The sequence below is a fragment of the Lissotriton helveticus genome, chromosome 5_1, assembly GCF_964261635.1.
Source record: "Lissotriton helveticus chromosome 5_1, aLisHel1.1, whole genome shotgun sequence".
Lineage (NCBI taxonomy): Eukaryota > Metazoa > Chordata > Amphibia > Caudata > Salamandridae > Lissotriton > Lissotriton helveticus.
In genome coordinates, this window is record NC_136065.1 from 474,030,650 (window position 1) to 474,053,184 (window position 22,535).

At 40.6% G+C, this 22,535-nt stretch overlaps 1 protein-coding gene across 1 annotated transcript in view; it reads left to right on the plus strand.

Annotated features, from left to right (window-relative positions):
- Positions 1-21,655, plus strand: part of CXCL12 (C-X-C motif chemokine ligand 12) — a 79,819-nt gene extending 58,164 nt beyond the window's left edge. The window contains exon 4 of the mRNA XM_078642768.1: positions 18,799-21,655. Within this exon, the coding sequence (XP_078498894.1) occupies positions 18,799-18,814 (16 nt within the window). The 3' untranslated portion in view covers positions 18,815-21,655. The remainder of the gene's footprint in view (positions 1-18,798) is intronic.
- The last annotated feature ends 880 nt before the right edge of the window (positions 21,656-22,535 follow it).

Here is a 22,535-nt window from a genome sequence, read left to right on the forward strand (position 1 = left end):
TGGGGTGCCAAGGAAACACCTACTGGCTTTGCCAGTGTTTGTTTTCATATGGTGAACATTGATCCAAAACGCTGTTGACCTTCCCTTTCCTCTCAATGCTGTTTGTTTTCAGCATTTTTGCCCTCCTTCACCTGCACCTCCTGCTTTTCCCTTGTTTTTTCTGAGAGAACCTCTCCCCAAACCCTCTATTATCCCCTTTGTCATCCCCACTGCTCCTTAATGGCCCTTTTCTCCTCCTTTTTCTTGCCTTTCTCTCCACTCTCCTTTCACCATTTCCTCTCTCCTTTGTTAATTTTTTTTCTGATCCTTAGTTCACCAACTTTTTGTATTCTCCTTTTTCACCCCAGCTTCTTTTCCCCATTCATTTTACATTTTTTTTTAGTTCTGCTCTTTTTCCATGTCCAGATCCCAATGTGCCTTCCTACCTGTTCGTTCTAAGAATATAAAACTTTATTTATTCCACACTATCACTAGATATATTTTTATTTTACAAATTGTAGGACTGTTTTTTACCTTTCGCACGCGGGATTTGAGGCAGGCCCAGGTACTTTGAACACATTGTCACAGAAGTGCGGGCACATGGATGCAAAACAGCAGCACAAACTTGCACTGGGACAGTGGGAGCACAAAGGCTCCTTGCTTTTAGGGCTATAGTATCAGATTATCATGGCCTAAATATCGATTGACAAACAATATCTTAAATATGGTTAATAAATGTATAGCCCCTGGAGGTAAAAGTGATTGAATGATATGTCTGTAAGCAATATTTTGGCCATTTTTTTTTTATATTTGGTGATATTTTTGCAGTCTATATTCTGGCATACAACCGCTTTAGGTCACACCCCAAGTCCTAGGGATGCTGAAGAACCAAGAAACCCTGATTCACAAAGGTTTTGCATTGTACTCTAGATATAGGTGTGACTCACTCATGAATTTGTATGTCTACTTAAGGAACAATCTGGGAGTAAGCATGTCATATTCCTGGAATCATATGAATGACAAACACCTAAGGGCATATTTATGAGAGGCATGCACTGCCGAAGCGTAACTTTTTCTGAGGCTCCGGCGGCGCAAACCTTTCAACCACATCTATGGATTTTAACTTGGCTTCATAGATATGGAGTATGGAAAGGCAGCAAAAGTTGCTGCTTTGCATTACTCTGCGTGAGTGGAGCGTTGGGGTGGGTTGTCCCACACAACACCCATGGATTTTGACAATTTTGACGCTGCCCCAGATTTCCTTAATCACCTAAACCTGCTGCAGCACCAAAATCACATGCCTCCCAAGAGCAGGTGTAACAAGAAGAAATATATATATTTTTTCTCCTCGTTTTTTCCTCTTTCCATGTGTGTTGCATTCAGCAGCACACATAGAAGGAGAAAATTACCTCGCTGGATTGTTTTGTGAAGGAAAGTGCCCTTTCCTGCACAAAAACAATGCTGCATGCAAAGCGGACACCCTTGCACCATGGTGCAAGGGTGCCTACGTTGGAGCTAGGTAGTGAATTCTGCGCCAATGCAGGGAGAGAGGGCAGTAATGCGCCATATTTCCTCAAAACGATGCATTCCTGCCCTTTCACATTGGCGTAGAACAGCACAGCAAGAAGACTTGTGGCATTGCCCTACAACAATTCCGCATAAATGAGGCCCCTAGCCCTTAAGCATGGGAAAAAGCTTTATGGGTTAAAGCCTGGAAATGCAGGAGAAATTCATACCAAGGACAGGACAACACAACTACTCACAGAACAAGCTTTGCGAATCAGGACAAGCGATTCAAAAATTCTATCAGACTTGGGCTTTGGGTAAAGCTCAGGTGTGTGCTCACAATGCAAAGACATAGCCGTTTCAGAGGTAGGCGTAAACTGCGAATCAGCAGCACCTAGGATCAAATAGAGAGTCAGTGTCAGGCCCAGTTTTACATTAAAGTCCATTCATTGCAAAAAGTGCCATTGCATATGTTTCTATGAGAGCCAGGCGTGAAGTCATTTTTCACAAATCGAAATGTAGTATATTTTGCATTCTGGCAAACCGGGGAAGTGTGGTTCACCACAGTGCAGCACTCTGTTATGTGATGCAGATTTTGCTTTCTTCCAATTAAACTCTGGAATTATGTGTTTTTTCAAATTTTCTTTGAAGCCAAACCAGAACCATGGATCGAAAACAGTCTAGGGAAAAGAAAACAACGAAAATACAACGTAGATTAACAAACTGCAACAACCCCGGGCCCTGTCTCTGTCTTGGCCTCAATCAGGGACTGGTCCCTAAATACAGCCAAAGATATGAAAGCCACAATTCTGTGAGGGCCTGTGTCTGGGGTACAAACATAACCATAGAGATAATTATCTTGATGAACACACATGGGTACATTCAGAGGTAAGTGGACTTTGGGTCACAGAGACGGAATGGACTTGAAGATAAAATTGAGTTTTTTGTGTTATAAATAGAAATACAGATGCTTCGGTGACTGCTGGTAGGTCTGCCAATTGGAAAAGAACTGGATATTAGTGAGTCTGACAAATAAAGGGACAGTTTTGCGTAGGTGCAGACACAAGGGATTCCCCCCCCCCCCCCTTGCCCTGTGCTTTTTCAGGGCCTTCCACTTATGCTGCAAAATGTATATATATTTTGCAGCAACCATGCCCTATTTACTAATGATGAGACAGCTATCACAGCCCTACCACTAGATGGCGCCAGATCCTGGCGCTGCTGCGTTTTCTTTTTCCCTGGAGTATTTTTTAAGCTTACAAACAGGGAATCTTATTAGGTGGGATCTCACATGAAGTTTTAGCTCTGGGCATCCTCGGGCGAGCCTAGTAAATAGCACATTTATCTTCCAGGTAAAAAAGCACTAGATAGCAGGCAGTTCTGGAATGTTCGAGGACCATGTGATGGTGTGTCATATGCCTCTCTTTATGACAAATAGGGTATTAGTGAAAGTTTGTAAAATGCACAAAAGGAAATTCCAGGCCTCATTATCCTCATGTTGTCTTGAGTACACCCCCGTGTGTTTAACTTCGTCAGAGAACCTCAGTTACCTTCGCCACAATTTCAGCCTCCTTGCCATGCCTGAGTTTAACTTGCTCACAGGGCCTCAGTTCACCGCCTGCAGGTAAGAGTTGACTTTTCTTTCAGTGCCCCATTTTACTCTCCTCTGAGGGCCTATGTGGTGTCTTGAAAGGCCCCAGTTCACCCTCCATAGAAAATCTGAGTTCATTTCCCGCAAAACTTGTGTTCACAATCAGCAAGCCACATCCCCCACTCCCCCCCCCCCCCCCCGAGTTCTGCTTTATTACATTGCCTCAATTCACCTTTTTCTGTAGGTAGGCACTTGACAGAGAACAGTCAGAGCTCCAGGGAGCAGCGACCCACTTTATAAAGAACATTTTATGCCGTACATGAGTGCCTCAAAGGTAAAAATACTCTATACCAGGGAGTGGTGGGCAGGAATATGGAAATATGTAATTGGGACAGTGCCAGACATCACAATGTACTGTATTTTGATTTATTTACAGTGCACACATTTATGAATTGAGGCGCAGAGAGCTAATGTAAGTTGTGATAACCACACACTTTTTTATGAAGTGCTAAAGCCTTGATTAGACTTACTAGAGCACCAGCCCAAATTTCCTCCAGTCAGTGTCGGACTGGGACAAAAAAAAAATCGGGCACCAAAATATTAGTGGCCCCTATTAACGAACCAGATAGCTAAAAAAAAAGTGCCAATATCAGGGCAATCACCACCTGTCCATAAAACCGGTCAACAACTATTAAAAAAAAACGGCCCATACACTCAGATCAGCCCACCGGGCACTGCCTGATTGCCCTATAGGCCAGTCCGACCCTGCCTCTGGAACTTTCCGGTCAGGCCTGTGTTTTATGCTCATTTTGGTGCATTGATTTACCTTCCTCTGTTCTCTCTGCTGACCCCCTTTGGCTACATCCCTCTCCCCTGATGCTATGGGGGCAATAAACTGAGGGGGCCATCTCCACCTACAGATGCCCTTTAGGAACAAAACAGCAATCAATTTAGAAAGGGGCAAGATTAAGAGGCTGACCTGACCCTATCTGTCGCCCTGCAGGCTCCGTGGCCAGCTGCCCTTGCAGCAAGCCCTCAGTGTGTGCTGTAAAAGCGATCACAGTCGCAGGTAGCCTCTTGTGTCGCTGTATTAAGGAGTCTGATAAAATAAGGTCCTTTCGGGGTGACCTGGAGCAAGACGAGCCCCTAATGGCTGGAAGTGTGGACATCTATTCCACTTTTATGAACCAATAAAACGGGTGCAAAGGTGGCCGCACTTGAGGCCTATCTGGAAACAGCTGTGCCTCCCTTGGGGCTACAAAAGGCGCAGCTCTGAGGAGTTTGTAGCAGGTCTGAAAAGGCACAAGCCCTCCAACAGCCATGGCTTGGGACTGACGAGAATGAATGTGCTTGGAGTGACAACAGCTCAGCTGCCCCCAGTGACTGGCATTTTTTTTTAAACTAAAATGAAGGTACTCGTTGATTCTTTTGTCTGCCCTGTGTGTGTGTGTGTGTGTGTGTGCCTGTGTGTGTGCGTGTGTGTGTTTGTGTACTTGTGTGCGTTTGTGTACGTGTGTGTATGTGTGTACCTGTGTGTGTGTGTGTGTGTGTGTGTGTGTGTGTGTGTACGTGTGCGCAGTGTTGTGTGTATGCGTGCGCGCACACACGTTTGCTTTGTTTGGTTCACGGCTGCAGCTTTGGGACGTGTGCCAAGAGAAAGATTAAATGCACACCTGCCGGGGACCCTCTCAGTCTCCAAGCCGCACCCCCCAACACGTTTTGTCCATTATCTTTTCCTTTTCTGAGGAGCCTGGCCCGGTTCCAACCATCTTTGTGTGGAGTATTGCGACGACAAATCCCCCGTGCAGACCCGAGTTCAGCCTGCAGAAGCTGCGTGTCCTACCTCTCTGTAGACCCAGGGGCTTCACCCGTACGTCACTTTTCCCATGTTAAAAATAACGCAAAAGTGGCTCAAGGCGCTGGTAAATAAGCCCCCCAGTGCCCAGACGTTTGAGAATGAAAGACAAAAATGGCTTTACACCCGCGGTTTGCCTAAATGCCTGACTTCTAAGAGTTTTTGGAGGCGGATCACTGAAGGGAGGCAGGTATCACATTGGCCCTTGGTTCTCCGGGGAGATTGCTCCGATTGGATAGGGTCACCTATGACCTGCAAAGGGTAGGGCTTGTTGTTTGCTTGCTTAAGGGAACTAGGCAGATCAGTGGTCCCTGGTGGGAAAGGGTCAGCCAGGTGGGGTCACTGGAGGGTGACAGGCAGAGTCCTGCACCTGGATGTGGGAAGCGTGGCTAGCAGGATAGCAATTAAAAATCATGTGAATTAGAGTTGTCACTGGTGGGCACTCACTTCACACACTGAGATATAAGGGAGGGTTGGGAAGGGGAGGACCATGAGAGTGAGTCAGAGTATGTTTGAGGGTGTTTTATTGATTTTACAATTGAGTGTGCTTTTGGAAGCTTAAAGTTACACTACGTTAGAGAAACAAATAAAATACATAATTGCGGTTGACATCCATCTGCCATGCACATGTGAGCCTTCTAGGAAGTTCCCAGGATGGAGCTGCCAGAGCCTCAGTTTTGGATATTGGCACTCACTGAGGACCCAGTGAGCCCAGACACCCTGCGAGACAAGGCGAGGACAGCTGTGAGAGGGAGCCAGGAACAAATCTACACACATGTACGGTGTGTGTATGTAAGTAGCGAAGTGCATGATCCATTGGGTTAGATGTCTGTGTTTAAATCGTTGTGTGTGGGTGAATATGTTTGTGCATATGTGAGGTGTCCATGTCTCAGTGTATATATGTGTGTTGTGTATGCTTGTGTCAAAGTGATGTTTGTGTGTTGTGTGTTGTGTGTGTGTGAGTGGGGTTCTGTGCACACGTCTCAGAATGAGTGCACGGTTATGTGCAGTGAGGGGTGTGTGGTACAGTGTACATGTATGTATAAAGAGTTTGCACAGTGGTGTATATATGTGTGATGCATCTGGTGGTGTGGGGTGTGTATGTGCTTTTGGTCTTGTGTGTGTGTCTAGCCCACTTAGACTCCCAGAAGGAGTCCTGCAGGTCGTGTGGGTTCATACTCAGAACAACATGTTTGCCTTTGCCTCAAAGAGACTTCTTTTTGAGGGTTGTCTCTGCTTTCTAACATTGGATTGTTATGTACACTGTCCCTTTGCTCTTTGGCCATGTACTGGACTGGTTGTCCCTTTCATGCCTTGATGAAAGTTTAACAATATCCACAACACCCCGGGGAGATTTACAAACATTTTGTCCTGGGTCTTTATCACAAAAGGTATTTACTTCCCAGCGAAAAACTTGTTTTGCTCTGGTAAGCACATTATAAGTAGCGCAAAGCAGTGCTTTGCATTACTTAGTGCCAGGGGGACATTACAGGGGTGGAACATGGGCTTTCCCATGCAATCACCCATTCCTTTTGACGCAAAACCATATTTACAAAGATTTGTAGACATGGTTTTGCACCAAAAGTTAACGCCCCTTCAAAGGCGACACTAACAGGAGAAATTCTTTCATTTCCCCATGCTTTTCCTACTTTGCATACAGGCTGCACTGTGCAGCATCAGCCGCGGTCGGTAGTAGGAGTTTCTGCAGGGCGGTGACATGGGGAGGGGGAGGGGCAGGGTGGGGGGTAGTAATGTGTGGATTACCGAGTTTAACACGTAAGTAAACATATAAATAAATAAAATGAATTTTGTTGCGCGCACTGCATCGCATTTGTTGATGCAGTGCACACAACGAAATTCGTTGTATTTATTTATATGTTTACTTACCTGTCAAACTCCGTAATTCATACATTACTACCCCCCACCCTGCCCCTCCCCTCCCCACGTCACCGCCCTGCAGAAGCTCCTACTACCGACCGCGGCTGTGCAGCATGCATACAAAGTGGGAAAAGCTTTCCATCGTGTCTAGGCATAGTAATTTGTACACGATGGGTACCCTTCCTGTAGAAATGCAATGGTAGACACATGAACACACCCTAGCAATTTGGCACTATGGTGGGTGCATGGCGCACGTCCACTGAAATCCGTGTCAGCGCTATATTAGGTTAGGAGAGAGCCATATCTTTGAAGATACGGCTCTCTCCTGCTCCCTCCCTGTCGCGCAATGCAGCGCCACCTTGTGGGGGGGCTGCGCTGTGTTGCAAGACTTTTTTGTGAATCCCCCCCCCCCTGTCTTTTTACTCGAGAGTGGAGACTGGTCTAGGTCCGGCGAGTGAAAAGGCAGAGGAGATGCCAGAGAGGACGTAAGGAAAGAGATACCGCTCCAGCGAACCCAAGTGTCCTATCATTTTTATTGACCCAAGAGGGACTTTGCTGATACAGGACCACTTTGTCTCATCATGCAATACTCACAGGATGAGAAGTCGTGTTTTGTTTGTCCTACTCAAGCACGGGGAAATGTTGGCCAATGTTTTACCGCTCACAGGATGAGAAGCAATGCTGCTCTCCACAAAGTGTATGTGGCGCTGTTACGCCTGCTCAGTACTGCTCACAAGATAAGAAGCGGTTTGGTTAACTCGGTGCTCCTCGAAGGGTGAGGAGCACTGGTTGACAAAATCAGCACTCCTCACCCAGAAAGGAAGAGCATCGCTGTGGGGCTTCGATGGTCCAACCACATGCTGCATTCCTGCTTGTTGTGAACCCTGTAGTGTCAACCTGCACCGGAAGGGAGCAGCGACTGTCCTTTGTATTGCCCTTTGCAAAAACCTATGGTCTAGAACCTCACAGGATCCAGATCCCTAGTATCCTGTAGGTTTTGACAAACATGCAACTTACAGATGTTTAGAAACACCCTTTAATAGATATATTGTCTTAAACCCTGGGTAAGCTGTATGACTGCCCTCCATGTGTAACTCACATGGCACATGCAATTGAAAGAAATTGACTAACATGGAAAGACAAAAAAGTGGTGAAATGTCCTTTCATATAAAAGTCCAAAAATATCTGTTAGTTCTAGCTGGATTCGAACAACAATGGCACAAGCTCTCAAAGGCAGCAATTAGTGGCACTTAGGAGTTTCCGCTTCCGGGGGTGATTTTGTGAAGCTAATATGAGCTCACACCTGTCACTCCCTCGAATCCCAGGATTACACAAACAAATAAACACTTTTCGGAAGCTGCCCCTGAAGGCTGTCCATGCTGCCTCTTCTGTTGGGAGAGTACTGACCTCTTTACAAATGTCATGCTCCTGGGTAGTGAAGCTCAGTCACCCATGGGGTTGGGTGTGGGGAAACACATGCAACAATTTTGCGATTTCCAAGCCCGATTCTATTTTGTAAGAAATAGGGACATTAAATGTGTATCAGTTCAAGCGGATGCTGTGTTGAAAAATCTGAAGGTATATGTTTCTTAAAAAAAGCAAAAAATTATGCGGTAAAGAAATACCTGTGTATATGTGGCATCATGACAACTGCAGGTGATTCATATGCTTGATTGAAAATGGCCTAGTCATTTCTTTTTGATGTTCATAAATTTAGTTATGAAAAGACCCCTACGATTCCTATCATCTCAAATGTACCAATATTTGACAACTTTGCTGAAATGCTGTGCTTCTGACCAATGCGTATTCATTTATAGAATAATTGGAGTTTGTCCCAGGAACCAAATATTTCAGAGAATGAATACCCGCAGCTCATTGATACTTAGAGGAACACCCCAAAATGTCACAAGAACTAGATGGCATTTAAGGAGCTATTGTTGCAAAATACGGTTAGCAATTAAAAGCAATTTGCTAAATTATTTTTTAAAACTTGTTCTTCTTCCACTGACACTCGAAAGTTTCAAAAGGTGTTTGAAAATATTTACAGCTGTGCATGATTGGTTGAAAAAGTGTGCACAGTTATTTAAAAATATGTAGACATTTATGTTTCAAAATGTATAACAATTATTCCAAAAAGTACTCCGTTTAATCTTAAAAACGTTCTAAAAAAGAAGAGTACTCTGACGGATTTTAAGGAATCTTGTGAAGAGGGCATAAAATGCATGTTTGAAATGTGCCCAGAAGAATTCAGTGAAAAAGTATTATGAAATTATAGTTTTGCAAATTGCGATCAGTGCTGTTAAAAATACACAAACCCTTTTTCGCGTTTAGAACTGTCATGTACTTTATGTAGTCACGCAGATAATTATTTAAGTGACCTCTAGAAAATACTTATTAATTAAAGCTTAGAGGTATTTCAGAGAACTGTACTATTATTTTTTAAGATCTATAGAATTCACTTGCAAAAATTGTTTATAAAGATGCATAATTGTTTAGGAAAATTGATTTTTTTTAAAGGCACTGAGAGATAGGCAAAACATATTTTAAAATTATGACCTCAGACCCCAAGAACTGGCCACAGACCCAAAGAGCTATAGATTATTTGGTTTGATGGATGTGGGGGCGACAGTTTATGGATAGTTTGTCTTCAAAAGATTCAAGGGATGAATTGATGAGAAAGCCCTAATGCCCACTGAGTGGGAGGGGGGCAGTTTAAGGAAGGGCATTCTACGATGAACCATTGTTTCAGTCTATGGTCAACTGACAGGAAGGGGAATGTATTTTGTTGCTTTGTAGACTTACGGGTGGCATTTGACCTAGTAAATTGGAAGAGACTGTGGACCAACTTAGAGAAGTTCGGAACCCCCTGAGGCTTGCTAGGCATCTTGAAGGAACTCCACAAGGGCAACTGGCGTGAGTTGAATTGGATAAGAATGACAGTTTCTCAGAAAAGATTGAGATCAGGAATGGCCTATGACAGGGCTGTGCGTTGGCCTCGACATTATTTGTTGGATTTTCCTATTGGTTTTTTTGGGGTCTAAGTTCTATGCTCCTTCGATGGGAGGTCTGCTTGCGTTTTGTCTGCTTTATGCTGATGAGTTAGTAATAATGGACAGAGCACACATAGGTCTCCAGAGAAAATTGATGCATTCTTTAGTAATTGTATAAATAAAACACTCTTGATCCTAGTTTGCATTTCTCAACTAACCTAAGAAGAAAAATCTGCTGTTAAATGGTAAAGATGAATGCCCTGCCGACAATAATGGGGGTACGTAATTTTAGGAAGGTGTACAGTGTGCCAGCTCTTTGCCCGGTGTTAACTGCATTTAAGGCAATGGTCCAAATAAAGTTTTCGCATGGAACCGAAATTATATTTTGAGTGGTATGCAAAACTAGGAAAATATAGAAAGCCAAAATTTGAAATGAGTATTGAATTTGCCTAAATCTGCTATTGTTCAAGGAATAAGATTGGAGACTGTTTTGACATCGAGGTTTTGGCTGTCTGAGAGGGTCAGACTGAGATTCTGGAATAGACGTTTAGGATCAGGATATGACGCGGTTGGATCATATGGTAGAGATGAGATTCTAAGAAGAAAGCTAAAATGGCCTGCTGGTTTAAGACCGAATCTGTTAAATATAGATGTTCATATCTCTGTGAACCCTCCCATTATTTCAGTACCTATAAAAAATCACCAAAAATGAAATCTAATTAAAGATGGAAGCAAATACTAGAGCATGGAATTTAAAGTATATTTTACATTAGAAATCTACATCCCAATTATGGGACTCATGGCAAAATACTTTCTTAAATACTTACTTATCATCTTTGGCTAACCCTGATTTGATTTAGGTAATATTTAGAATTGACCTTAATCCATTTTATTCTTGTGCAGAGATGGTAACGTGGCTAAAAGAGAATGGTGGTGTTTGCAAATGTTGGTTGAAGACAAATGAGTACTCCCATTTTATTGTATTCCTCATTTTTTATGATGGAAAGACGGAGGATTCTAAAGCCAGTTTTAATGAAATATGGTGTATTGAGTCAATGGAAAGCCATGAACTTCTCATTTTGTTTGGATTTTTCAGATGTGGTATGTATAATAGACGGGTTTTAATTGCTAATCAAGAAAAAAAGTTTACATTTTAATGACTAGATGGATACCCTTTTTAATATGTATATTGTTTTAATACTGTATGTTCAAAAACCCATGGCCTAAATAAACGTCTTTTTTTGATCTGAACATAAATGTTTGTAAGATATTTATAAAGAAGTACTTTCATTTTTCTTTTTAGGAAAGTGTGCAGAAATCTTTTAGAAAGTGTTTTTGAAGATACCTATTGTTTAGAAATAGTTCCTGATTATTTACAGGTGATGGAGGACGGTTGTATAAACTGTATAGCGTTCTTTTCAAAAGAGGATGCAATTCAGTTGAAAAAGATGCTCAACCATATGTACCGTGCACAAGGAAATTATTTTTGAACAGCTAAATTATTTCATTAAAAACAAATTACTAAGTTTTGAAAAAATATGCTTTCAGAAGTTTAAATGATTAATTTCAGCCGCGCACAGATTTTGGGTTTTAAAAATATGCAGAATTATTTGTGATCAATTGTTCTGAAAAGAACTCAACAAATAGTATGGCAAATGGAATCTTGGTCTAAAGCCCAAAGAAATGCAATGAAAAGTAACATTTAGCCACTATTTGTGATGACATGCTTCATCTTCAGAACATTTTTATTGAATGCACAGAACATTTTATTAAAGCAGGCTGTTTATTTTTCTTTGGGTTAGGAAAGAAAACATATTTCCACCATTAGCATGATACAAACATCTCTGTTACATGGTCTTCAGTCTGAAACAGATAGTAGCAGCAAATGGTGGTTTGACTGAAAGATGGATAAAGCAGCTTCAGGAAATTATTGACTACATTTGCTCTGATTCAAGGTGTCTGTACAACGCAAGACACACAAAGTGATCAATATATGATGAGTGGCATATAAAGATTGATTCAGCAGTTCTTTTAAAAGCCACAACCGAAAGCAATAATAAATGGCAAATATGTAATTTAGAAGGCATACTCAGGAAAAAGAATACCTATCAGATCACAAGAAGGCTACTAGATTGACATTCTTAAAACTATGGAATTGTGCAGCTAAAGTGAATTCAAAATGAGTTATATAGGATTTAGCTTATCCCACTTGGTATCATTGTGCCTTTGTGGTGCAGGGATATGCAGGCAGATAATTTGAACAGGATCTGGAGTAACACATTGTTATAACATTCTTTGGATTTGCATGAGGAATGTTCAGGGGTTGTGGGTCACACAGAAGTCTCAGCATGAGATGTTACATTTTATTTATTTCTAGAAGTGGATGAGGTTTTTTGTGTTGAACAACTGGGATAGACATGTTTGAATGCAGTGTGTCTTCAGTGGCCAATGTACATCCACTATCGGCCTGATTACGAGTTTGGCAGACGGGTTACTCCATCACAAACATGATGGATAACCCGTCCGCCGTATTACGAGTTCCAATATATTCCATTGGATTTAATTGAACACATAATACGGCGGACGGGATATCCGTCATATTTGTGATGGAGTAACCCGTCCACCAAACTCATAATCAGGCCCTATGCCAGATCCTTCTGTATTTTAGTAGGAGGATGCAGTCTCTTACACTGGATATGATGTCTTTTAATGTCCTTTTGGAGGTGTGTGAGGTTGCCGCACATTCAGAGGGAACTGAACTGAGATTAACGGCTGACTGCAGCCACGGCAGGCCTTGTGGTGTAGAGGATCTGATACGATCTGTTCAAGTGGAGTCCAGAGTGCACAATTTTGAATTTGCTGATCAGCATTTCTGAAAAGTTGTTAAACTGTTGACCTGCTAGTAGTTTTAGACTAAAACCACTGAGAATGTAAGATTAACTATGTATTAGCAAATCAAATTTAGGATGCAAATTTTAAGGGATGTACTTTTATTTAAGTTGACTTATTTGAGGTATGAAGGCGCTCTGTAAGTGGAATGTAACTCCTAAATGTTTGAGCTGAGCAACTATTATGGTATAGACCTTTACCAAGTTGCCAGCCTGCCAGAGTCTTATTTTGCCTGGCCATTTTTGTGGCTCAACAGAAACAGTTTTCACCTGTTCTGAGCTCTCAAGAATCCACAACGTATCTGAATTTTTTTTATCTCTGTTTCTTTTTGTAATTTGAAGTTTATTGCCACATTAGTTGACAATAGTGGTTGGTGGTTGGAATTGAAAATTGAATGTTACTGGTGGAAAGGTTGGGGCTGATTGGAGGTCCCACATTTATCAGATATTTGTAAACAGTTTTCTCAGTTAAAGGCTTGTGAAAAACCGTAAGTCATGCAATAAACTGTTGGTGTTGAGGTAAATACCCAGCAGAATGGTTACTATTTTCAAAATGCTGCAATAACGTAGTTATTACGTAGTTATTGAAGCTACATTTATCCATGGTTGGTTTACTTACAGTAAGCATGGCAATTAATAACATACATACATTTATTTCTTCAGATTTTTCCACAAGCACAGAAATATTTGGTTTAGTAAATTCCACTCAAAGGATTACTCCTACTCAAAGGATAGTGGATTTTCCAAGGCATGGTTTGCGTTGGAATTTATATACATAAGCAAGAATACGTAAAAAATAAATAAAACGAATTTCGTTGCGCGTGCGCAACGCCAAATGCAATGAAGTGTGCGCAACAAAATTTGTTTTATTTATTTTTTACGTTACTTACCTGTAATCGTTCGTTTCCCATATTTTACACCCCTCACCCTGCCCCTCCCCCGCCCCACGTCACCGCCCGGTGTAACGCCCTAGACGGGCCGTTGCTGGATATGGAATGAAATACGTGTTAAATGTGGAAAAAATGATATATATTGTAACCACGTCTAATTAACTACACAGATTGGGCAGTAGCGGCTGGTGGTGGGAGTGCTGCAGGGTGGTGGAGCGGGGCGTGGGTGGAGCAGGGTGGGGGGTAGTAAACTATGGAATACGGCCCAATGGAGGTAAGTAACAAATAAATAAATAAAACAAATTTCATTGCGAGCGCTGCATCGCATTTGGCAATGCAGCGCGCGCAATGAAATACATTTTATTTATTTATTTGTTTACTCCAACCACTGGCTGCTACTAAGATTGGGGACAGGGGGTGCAAGTATTCATTGACAACAGTTGTGAGTAATTTGGTCTTGTGACTATTATGTGATGTAAGGCTCTTTTAAAATGGCAACATCTGAGAGGACCATCTGGGAGGAAAACGTGACAAATGGCATAAGCTATCTATAGGTTAAATATTTTGAATGGGAAATATACTGTGCTATAAATGATTGTTGTAGAATAGTACACTCTCTTGCCACGGGGTCACTTGGAACTAAATTTTCTAACATCAAAGGCTCCAGACTATATGTACAACATAAGCCACTTAAGTAAACATTCCGAGAGACTGGGAAGCAAATTTAGAAGCAGAGATAGACAGCTATTCCCAGAATGTGTCCAGATCTACACTTAAGATTAATTTCTTATACATTTTTGCGACTATGTATGTCGGACTCCAGACAAGATGCAGTGATAGTGAGATTCCAGTTCCTAAAAGCAGTGAGCACCATAAAAAGCAACAGTTGTCAAAGGAATATTGCTCCTAAAACTACAGGTCATGATAGAAGATTGGAATGGGAATCACAACTGTTGTAAGAGGCCAAGTTAAAAAAAGTAAAAGGGGAGCTCAGGGATAGAGTGTTCTTATGCAAGAGACAAGAGTAATACACACAGCAACAGCACAACTCTCCAGCGAAGGTTATGAGGCCAAAAAAATAGAAAAAAGAAATTAAAAATCTCAACTTGAAATGTTGGAACCTGAGACAGAAAATGGTTCAGTGTTTGGGAAATCTTAAAATGTACAAAACATCCTTCTTGTATGTGTAGACTATGGGCCCAATTCACAAACATATCTTCAGCTGTTCACTAATGTTGATTTATTTGCCACAAGGGTAGATACATCTGCATTAGTAAATCTCAAGCAAGGGATTGGAAGGAACAGTTACAAAGTGTAGTTAGCTTCATAGGTTTGAAAATGGCACACACTCGCATGTTTGTGGGCATTTACAAACTCTGAACTGAACCTTTCCCATCTTGGAAATGGTCAGAAATGTAATACAGCCAATGGCTGAAAATGGTTAGAAGTTTAATCCAGCCAATGGCCGAAACATATTTCCCATCAGATAAAAAAAAGTGCATGTTCACAGGAGACACCATTTCCCATGTGCCTATATCTATCCCATGCAGACTTCCCACTGTGAAATCTTTCCAGGTGCTCTACTGAAAATCTAAGTGAAATTGAAAACAGGTGGAAATGCTTAGTTGGAACCAACTTCCTTACTGATTCAGCTAAACATTGAACTAGTCATGTGGACAAATGAAATGGGTAGTATGATACTTCTAAGACTTTGAATTGGTTTAAGTTATGTCCTCGAATAGTGTTTTGTTTGTCCTAGTCAACTTAACTTTGTTGTTGCAATCTGGCAAAGTAGCCATTTTAAGAGTTAAGATTTAGGCAGCTGGTGATTTGAGTACTTTAAAGTTTTTACGTGCCTATCTTTCCACATTGGGCTATTTTATTTGTGGTGAACGTTTGAGTGTTTTTTATTTGCATCTGTGAAGTTATTAATGCAGTATAGTGGTAGAGTTTTCCCCTGAATTCTATTAATGATGCACACTTCAAAATGTCCAGAAAAGTTGAGCATATGTTTTGACCACATTTGCTTGAGTTAGTCGTGTTGCTCTTTATACTGGGTGCGTGCAAACAACATCTGTGATTCTCAGAAGACACAGATGGAATATTGAATCCTTTGTGCGGTGTGAAGGTGGCAATTAAATAGCCAGATAGGATGAGCCAGTAAAAACGAGATCTTCATTGATATTCTTTGTTTATGTGTTTCTCAAAGCTGTGTTTAGGAAATCCAGAAAATGTTGGAATTGTAACTTCGTAAAGATTTTCCTCCGGTTTTAGATTGTGGAGAGGTATTGAGGTAGCATAGGGAATTCTTCAAACTGCACACATATCCTACACGTTTAACACACAGTTACAAGACTGGATGACTCAACTAGTACACATTTCAAAAACAGACTGCAAGCTATGGGCAACCAAGAGCTCTAAACATAGGTGACACCAACCCGAATCACCAACAAGAACTGGAAATTCAACTTCAAAAGTGACAACTGGATAACAGAGGGAAGAAAAAACACCAAGAAGACTTACTATGGAATGAGGAGCAATGCTTTTAACAGAACCACTAAGAAGAAACGGACTCTGGAATCACTCAGCCATAAAACAAACATTTGTCTAACGCTGAAACAACAAGACCTTAGTAAGCCATTAGAAGAACCTAAACAATGCTCTAGCCTCAAGCCTTTACTTTCATAGAAATTAGAACTTGATGCACAGTGACATCTGTGCCAACATTTTATGTCGCTGTTGTCTGCTCTATGCCCATCTTCTCTCCCTCGTACTGAAACAACCTGTGTAGAGCATGTTGTTCCTAACAAAGCATTAACAAACAAATACAACGAATGTGTGTTCCTGAGTTGGACAGCATTACATTAGAAAAGTGGTCTGACTTCTATAGTAAACACAGCTCTTGGTTGACTAGTTCTATATAAACTAGAAATTGCTTTGATTAAATACATTCTTATTTGCTGTAAGTGTTTTTGATCACTTGTTCATATATGAATATCATCATGTTATATATTGTTAGACACTATCCATTCAGAATTGGCGATCTCTAACAAATCATGGACAGTCAAAGTCTGAATCCCATTCTGTAGTACCCTAACAACATAACAAAAACGTTTTTTAACTAAGCAGGAACAAGCGCCAATTCTGCATGCTCTCCCTCGTTTGTAAGGGGACATTTCCAAAGACTTGGCACTGCAAGGCTAAACCTCTAGTGTGCTTAATTCTTGAACTTCCAAAGTTGGCTGTTTTCTCAATTTCTATTCAGTGTATACAGCTGCATATTTTAATATTCCCTTTATTTAAAATATGGAAGCCCATGCAGACTTTAAACTAAATAGATGACAACTCACTGTCACCCTTAATGTATGGAGTTTTGTCATAATTCTCTATAGTGCTATATTTGTTGTCACCAAAGTGGTTGCTCCTGGTGATGTTTCCAAGGAGCCAGTTCCCCATGCTTCTTGGAACTAAATTGAGGCATGTGTTTTTAATATTATTATGACTGTCAAAACCTATACTTTGAATACATTATTGCTTTGTAATACGTTTGAAGAAAAAACGAACAATTTATCTAGAAATTTTATTTGACCAGTAAATTGCCATTTGGTTTACTTAGAATTAGTACTACGCTTTCTTCATTAAACTTAATCCCCAATCTCAGGGAGAGTGGTGGCTAATAAAATGTTGCCCTCTTCCTTGGTTTAGTTACCTCTTTCTCCCAATTGATACCTCTTAAATATATGCAAATTACGAGTGAACCTCCATACTTTGCACAAGCCAATTGCAACCATGTCACATGACTCTTTGGACATTTACATACCTCAAGGGACATCCAACAATCGGATATATGTAATGTGCACAGTTGTGTGTCTAACCTCACTTCTCTGCTTTCTTGCCTGGTTTGTTGTAACGAAAATCAATAAAGGGGTACTGGAAAAAACATAATCCCCAATCTCTAAATTCACATAGGTATTAGTAGTGGGTTTCCAGCCACCTTAACAACCTTAAATTGTTTGTAGTTCCTTCTTCAGGTCTGTATTAAAATTAAAGCAGTCATGTTCTCATTGACTTTCAAAAAGCATTTCTGTTTGAAGACATTTTACTTTCTGCCATGATGTGAATAAAATAATTTCACACTATAAGTATAGGCAAGAAACCTTATCAGATCAGTTTTTAGAACAAGAGTATTTAAATAATTCTTATATATTCCACCATGCTTCCAACAAAATAAGAGATGATGCAGCACGTGTAATACATATTAATTATAGAGTCCTCTCTAATCAGCTAGATTACAAAACTAATCAGGAATATTGAATTTGTGTGTCATATTGATGCAAGCATAATTTCTTTTAAAAATATGTGTACATCAACTTATGTGGAGACCGCATATAACCCCATTCAGGTACAAACAACTGTCAATAGTGCTTATTTTCATCTGCAAAATACATATTATGACAAAAATCAAATAGAAGCAAAATAAATTGCAGTACCAAAATCACCAACAACAATCCACTGACAAATTAAACACGGAGTACAGTCTACGTTCTGAAAGTATTCAGCCATCCAAGGTCATAGGTTGCCAGAAAATCTTCACTGTTCATTAAAATAAACTGTTTTAAGTGAAAATGTTTGACATTTTCCTAAAGGGTAGTGTTTGGCTTTGCATTTTGCGTTTCAGTAATTAAAGCTAAGGTATTCACTATTGTGAATATAATTTAAAATTGTTGAAATATATTATAAGAAAGGCAAATGTTCACTTAAAAAAGCTTTCAGAGTTAGTTTGTAAAAATGCCTAATTCTTTTGAAAATGTTTATGAGTTATTAAAAAGCAAACTTAACTATTCTTAGATGTGTAGAATTATTTTAAATTATTCAGGATTGTTTTAAAGCTGTGGATATTTATTCAGAAGTATGCAGAATTCTATGAAATATTTGTAAAATTATTTCGAATTTGTTCATATTATTTTAAAAATATTTAAAATCCTATAGAAATGTACTAGATTATTTGGAATAATATGTTTAAATCATACAGGCGTCATAATTGTATCAAAACGTATCCCAAATTTGGTACAATAAAAGTAAAAGAGGCATGTATTTTTACTGCTTGAGCTGCACCAACACAGCTTTTGTTTGTGTGCCACAAGCTGACTTGGTCGACGCTGAGAAATCAGTCGATGGAAAGATTTTTATTGAATATCCCTTTTTGTTCTTTGTCCAACAGGAAGGCGAAGATGTAGGAGAGGAAGGGCCTGTCCCATGCTCAGGATTCTTCCTACAGGATCCCAGCACACCCACGTATCCCACCTTCACCCAGCAGCCTACGGCTTTTCCACCGCTCCATAACAGGCTTTCTTTACACAATATGGCTTTGCATTCACTCTTAATGTTTGTGTTAGAGGTCATCAAGGCCGGAGCTGCTCATCTTCACTCAGGTGACTAGGACTGCAGTCTTCATTTTGGATAAGAGGGCAAAAACAATGGGATGCAAAGGGCTTACTGAGCCCTCGTCTGAGCTCTCGGAGAAGTGGATTTTTCTATATTCAGTCCTTGCACATTACGTTTTGCGGATATCCACTGCAAATGATGATTCACTACAAAGGATAATGAAATGGATATAGACCTCTCCAGAGATTATTGATATCTTACAAAGGTTATTAACCTTTCCAAAGAATAAATGTGCCTTACAAAAATAGCAATGCCTTTCAAAGAGAATATGGACTGCTCCGCTTGACAAATATGCTTCCCAAAGAAGAACAATCCCATCTTAAGGACAATAGTATGGTATTTTCCAAAGGATAAATCATTATTTCTCCGACAGGAATCATGGTCCTATTCAAAACAATAATGGTGTCTCAGAAAATATAATGTTGACATCCACATTGTAATTGGTGCCATTGAAAGGACAGTGGTACTTTCGGATTCCCTTTGAGCTCTGCAGTCTCCACAGTTTCCCGCTTCGAGTTTTTTCATTGTTGATGGACATAGTCAACAATATTTGCCTAATCTGTGTAACAAGGGGCAATGAAACATCAATTTCCACTGCATACAAAACTTCCCCAATTGTTCATCGTGCCCCTAAATATAAGTCAAAAGTAGAGTTATAGGTGAAGACAACAGTACTCATCCATTCAATTAATACAATTATTCATATGCAGAGCCAAAAGATAGAACCCAGACGTAGACATAGGGAAAAGGGAAAACAATGTGGGGATTTTATTAAAAAGACATTAAAGAATGTTTTATTTGGGAATAACGTGATTAAATGTTGCTCTGAGCCATGTCGATCCTCCAATATGTGACCTTAACTTTCTGTAGTATGCTGGGAAAATATTACCCTGTAATATTTAACCACCAGATAAAAAACTGAAATTTAGCAAAAGCGTCAGGGCCAAAATGAAGTTATAGTCAAGTGCAAGAAAATACAGGAAATTATGTAGTCAACTGAAATGAAATAAGAATGTAAGGGTATGACATAACAATGTGCGCAAAACATGCGCTATACATCTCTTTCTGCCTTGCAAACTTATTTACACATTGCACAACAGTATTTTAGACCGCATGCAGAAGCACTTAACGTCTCTACACACTACACTCCCCGACCAAACCAACATTACGCATTAAATCACTAATCCCCCAACAGAAAGTGCACAGTCAACCATTGGAACAAGGGCTGCTTTTTTTGATCCCAAGTATTTCCTAGAATAAAGTCTCTATATCATTTATTTCTCATTATAATTTTATATATCTCATCAGCACTGGCTTGTAATCCTTTCTTTCGTGCGTACATTGGAATAATCTCTACTTCTGATCCTATATATTCCACACATGAATTTCTATTGCTTATGTCTCCTGTTGGGAGCGCCCTGGGCTGTCCTCCATGTTCGGTGTGCCCTGTGGTTGTTTTCTTTTCTCTTTACTGGGAAAGTTGGAAGTAAAGATTGGTTGAAAGAAGGAGGGGTGAGGAAAGAAGTAAGAAATGAACGTTTTCAGGGTGGCTAGCAGTGGAAGTCTTGCATCATGAAGACAGTTGAGGTATTTGAGATGCAACAGCCGTAGAGATCTTTTCACCGTGTTGCTCGGTGTAGGTCTTTGCAGTGTGACTGTAGTGGAAATCCTTGGGCTGATGTTTATGGAGGTCTTTCAAGAGCTGCTATTAGTAGAGGTTTGACACTATTGCAGGCATTGGAAAGTAATGTGACGGTTTTTCCGCATGGTGGATGTTGAGGTTCTTTGCAACATAGGCAATTTGGGTCTTTGTAAAGTGGTAGGCTGTGGTGGTTTTAACAAGTAGCTAGCATGAGGATCTTGACAGCATGGTTTAAGTGGAGGTCAATGTACAGAAACATGGCTACACCCACTGCCTCAAGCTGACTTGCTGCAGATCAGGTGGCATTCCCAGTCATGATGTAGTAGGCTTTGTACGATAAAAAAAAATCCTTTTCAAAATTTCTGGATAACTTTACTGTACTTAGGCAGCTTCAGACACCCCTCTCCTATATATTGGCTGTATTTAAATCAGTACAGGTGCACTCTTTTCTCAGGAAGTTTGTTCTTAATGACAGAAGGACAATATATTGGGCCGACTATCAAGTGATGCTGGCCCAAAAAAGTTCTCACACCGAGCATACGATTGCAAGAACATTCCAATTTGCCTAAAGAAGTTTGAAAATAAGAACTGATAGATAGCAGGAATACAAAGTCTGGCCTTGAACCTGATTCTTGCATAGGGGAGGCTGAAGCGGTACCCAGTTGTGTTATTGAGCAGGTGCCACGTTCCTGACTCCGCAAAAATGACTAAAGTTATTAACCATACCCCTCACCATCCTTTCTCTATGGATGAGATTATTTTACCCCTGATTGAGAACTGTGCTCACCTCCTTGAGGTAGACAGGACACAGTGTGAAGTTAGTAGAGTTCCTCTGCCTCAGCTCTTTTCCAGCATTACTGGTCTTTCATTGACAACAGTCTGTGGGAAATGTGCCCTTTTAAAGGAAGAACGTTCATTTCTGGCTCCTTATTTCATGGCCAGGTGGGCCTGTTCTCTAAAAACAAGATAAATAAAGATATAATTACAAAAATGTATGTGAGTCCAGATGTGTGCTACCACCAAGGACATCTCTAGACCGAATCTCCAGAGACCCTCAACAGGCCAGTACCGGAAGACTGGTTTCATTCTTTTCCTTGATCACTGAATGTCCCTCTGTCCCATAAATTTGTAAAATGTATTTATGTGCAGAAAAAAATATATATGTATTAAAATGTGCACCTACCACACGCAGAGTATGAAAGAATGCTGACACGTTAAAGAAGACCACAAATTAATGTTACTTTGTAGTCACTGGACATCACACCTAGAGCAATTTTCTGCATTTTGTGTCAGATTACACACGTACCAAATGCCCTCCCGACCTAGTGACGTACAGGAGAACAACATTCTAGAAGACAAACACACAACGACCGATCGACCCTACATCCTGTCGGTCTTGCACAACATTGCGCAGATGGACACCACTAACACACTCGTCCTCCAGAAGGGGCGAGAGGTACACATAAGACACAACCAATATTAAGACAACACAGACACAAAGTTAATAACACTCGAATCAAGACAAACCGGAGGCACGATCTAAAGAAAAGAGCAGGCAAAAGGCAGTAAATGTAAGCGGGGAAAAAACCGGGTCAACGACAAACCCCGACAAACACTCACAGAGCAACACACATATAAAGATACAAGAAAACAGGAGCACAGACACTCATAAGGAACACAGACCCCCACAGAGACACGTGCAGACATGCATAAGAGACCTGTGGAAACAGAGAAACAGGCGTGCGCATTCACATGTACACAGTGGCAAAAGTCAGAAAGAGGCCTGCACGGACACTTCCACAGAAAGAGATACAAATAAGAACAAACACACCTTACTCAGAAATATATACAATCGGGCAAAAACTGAAACC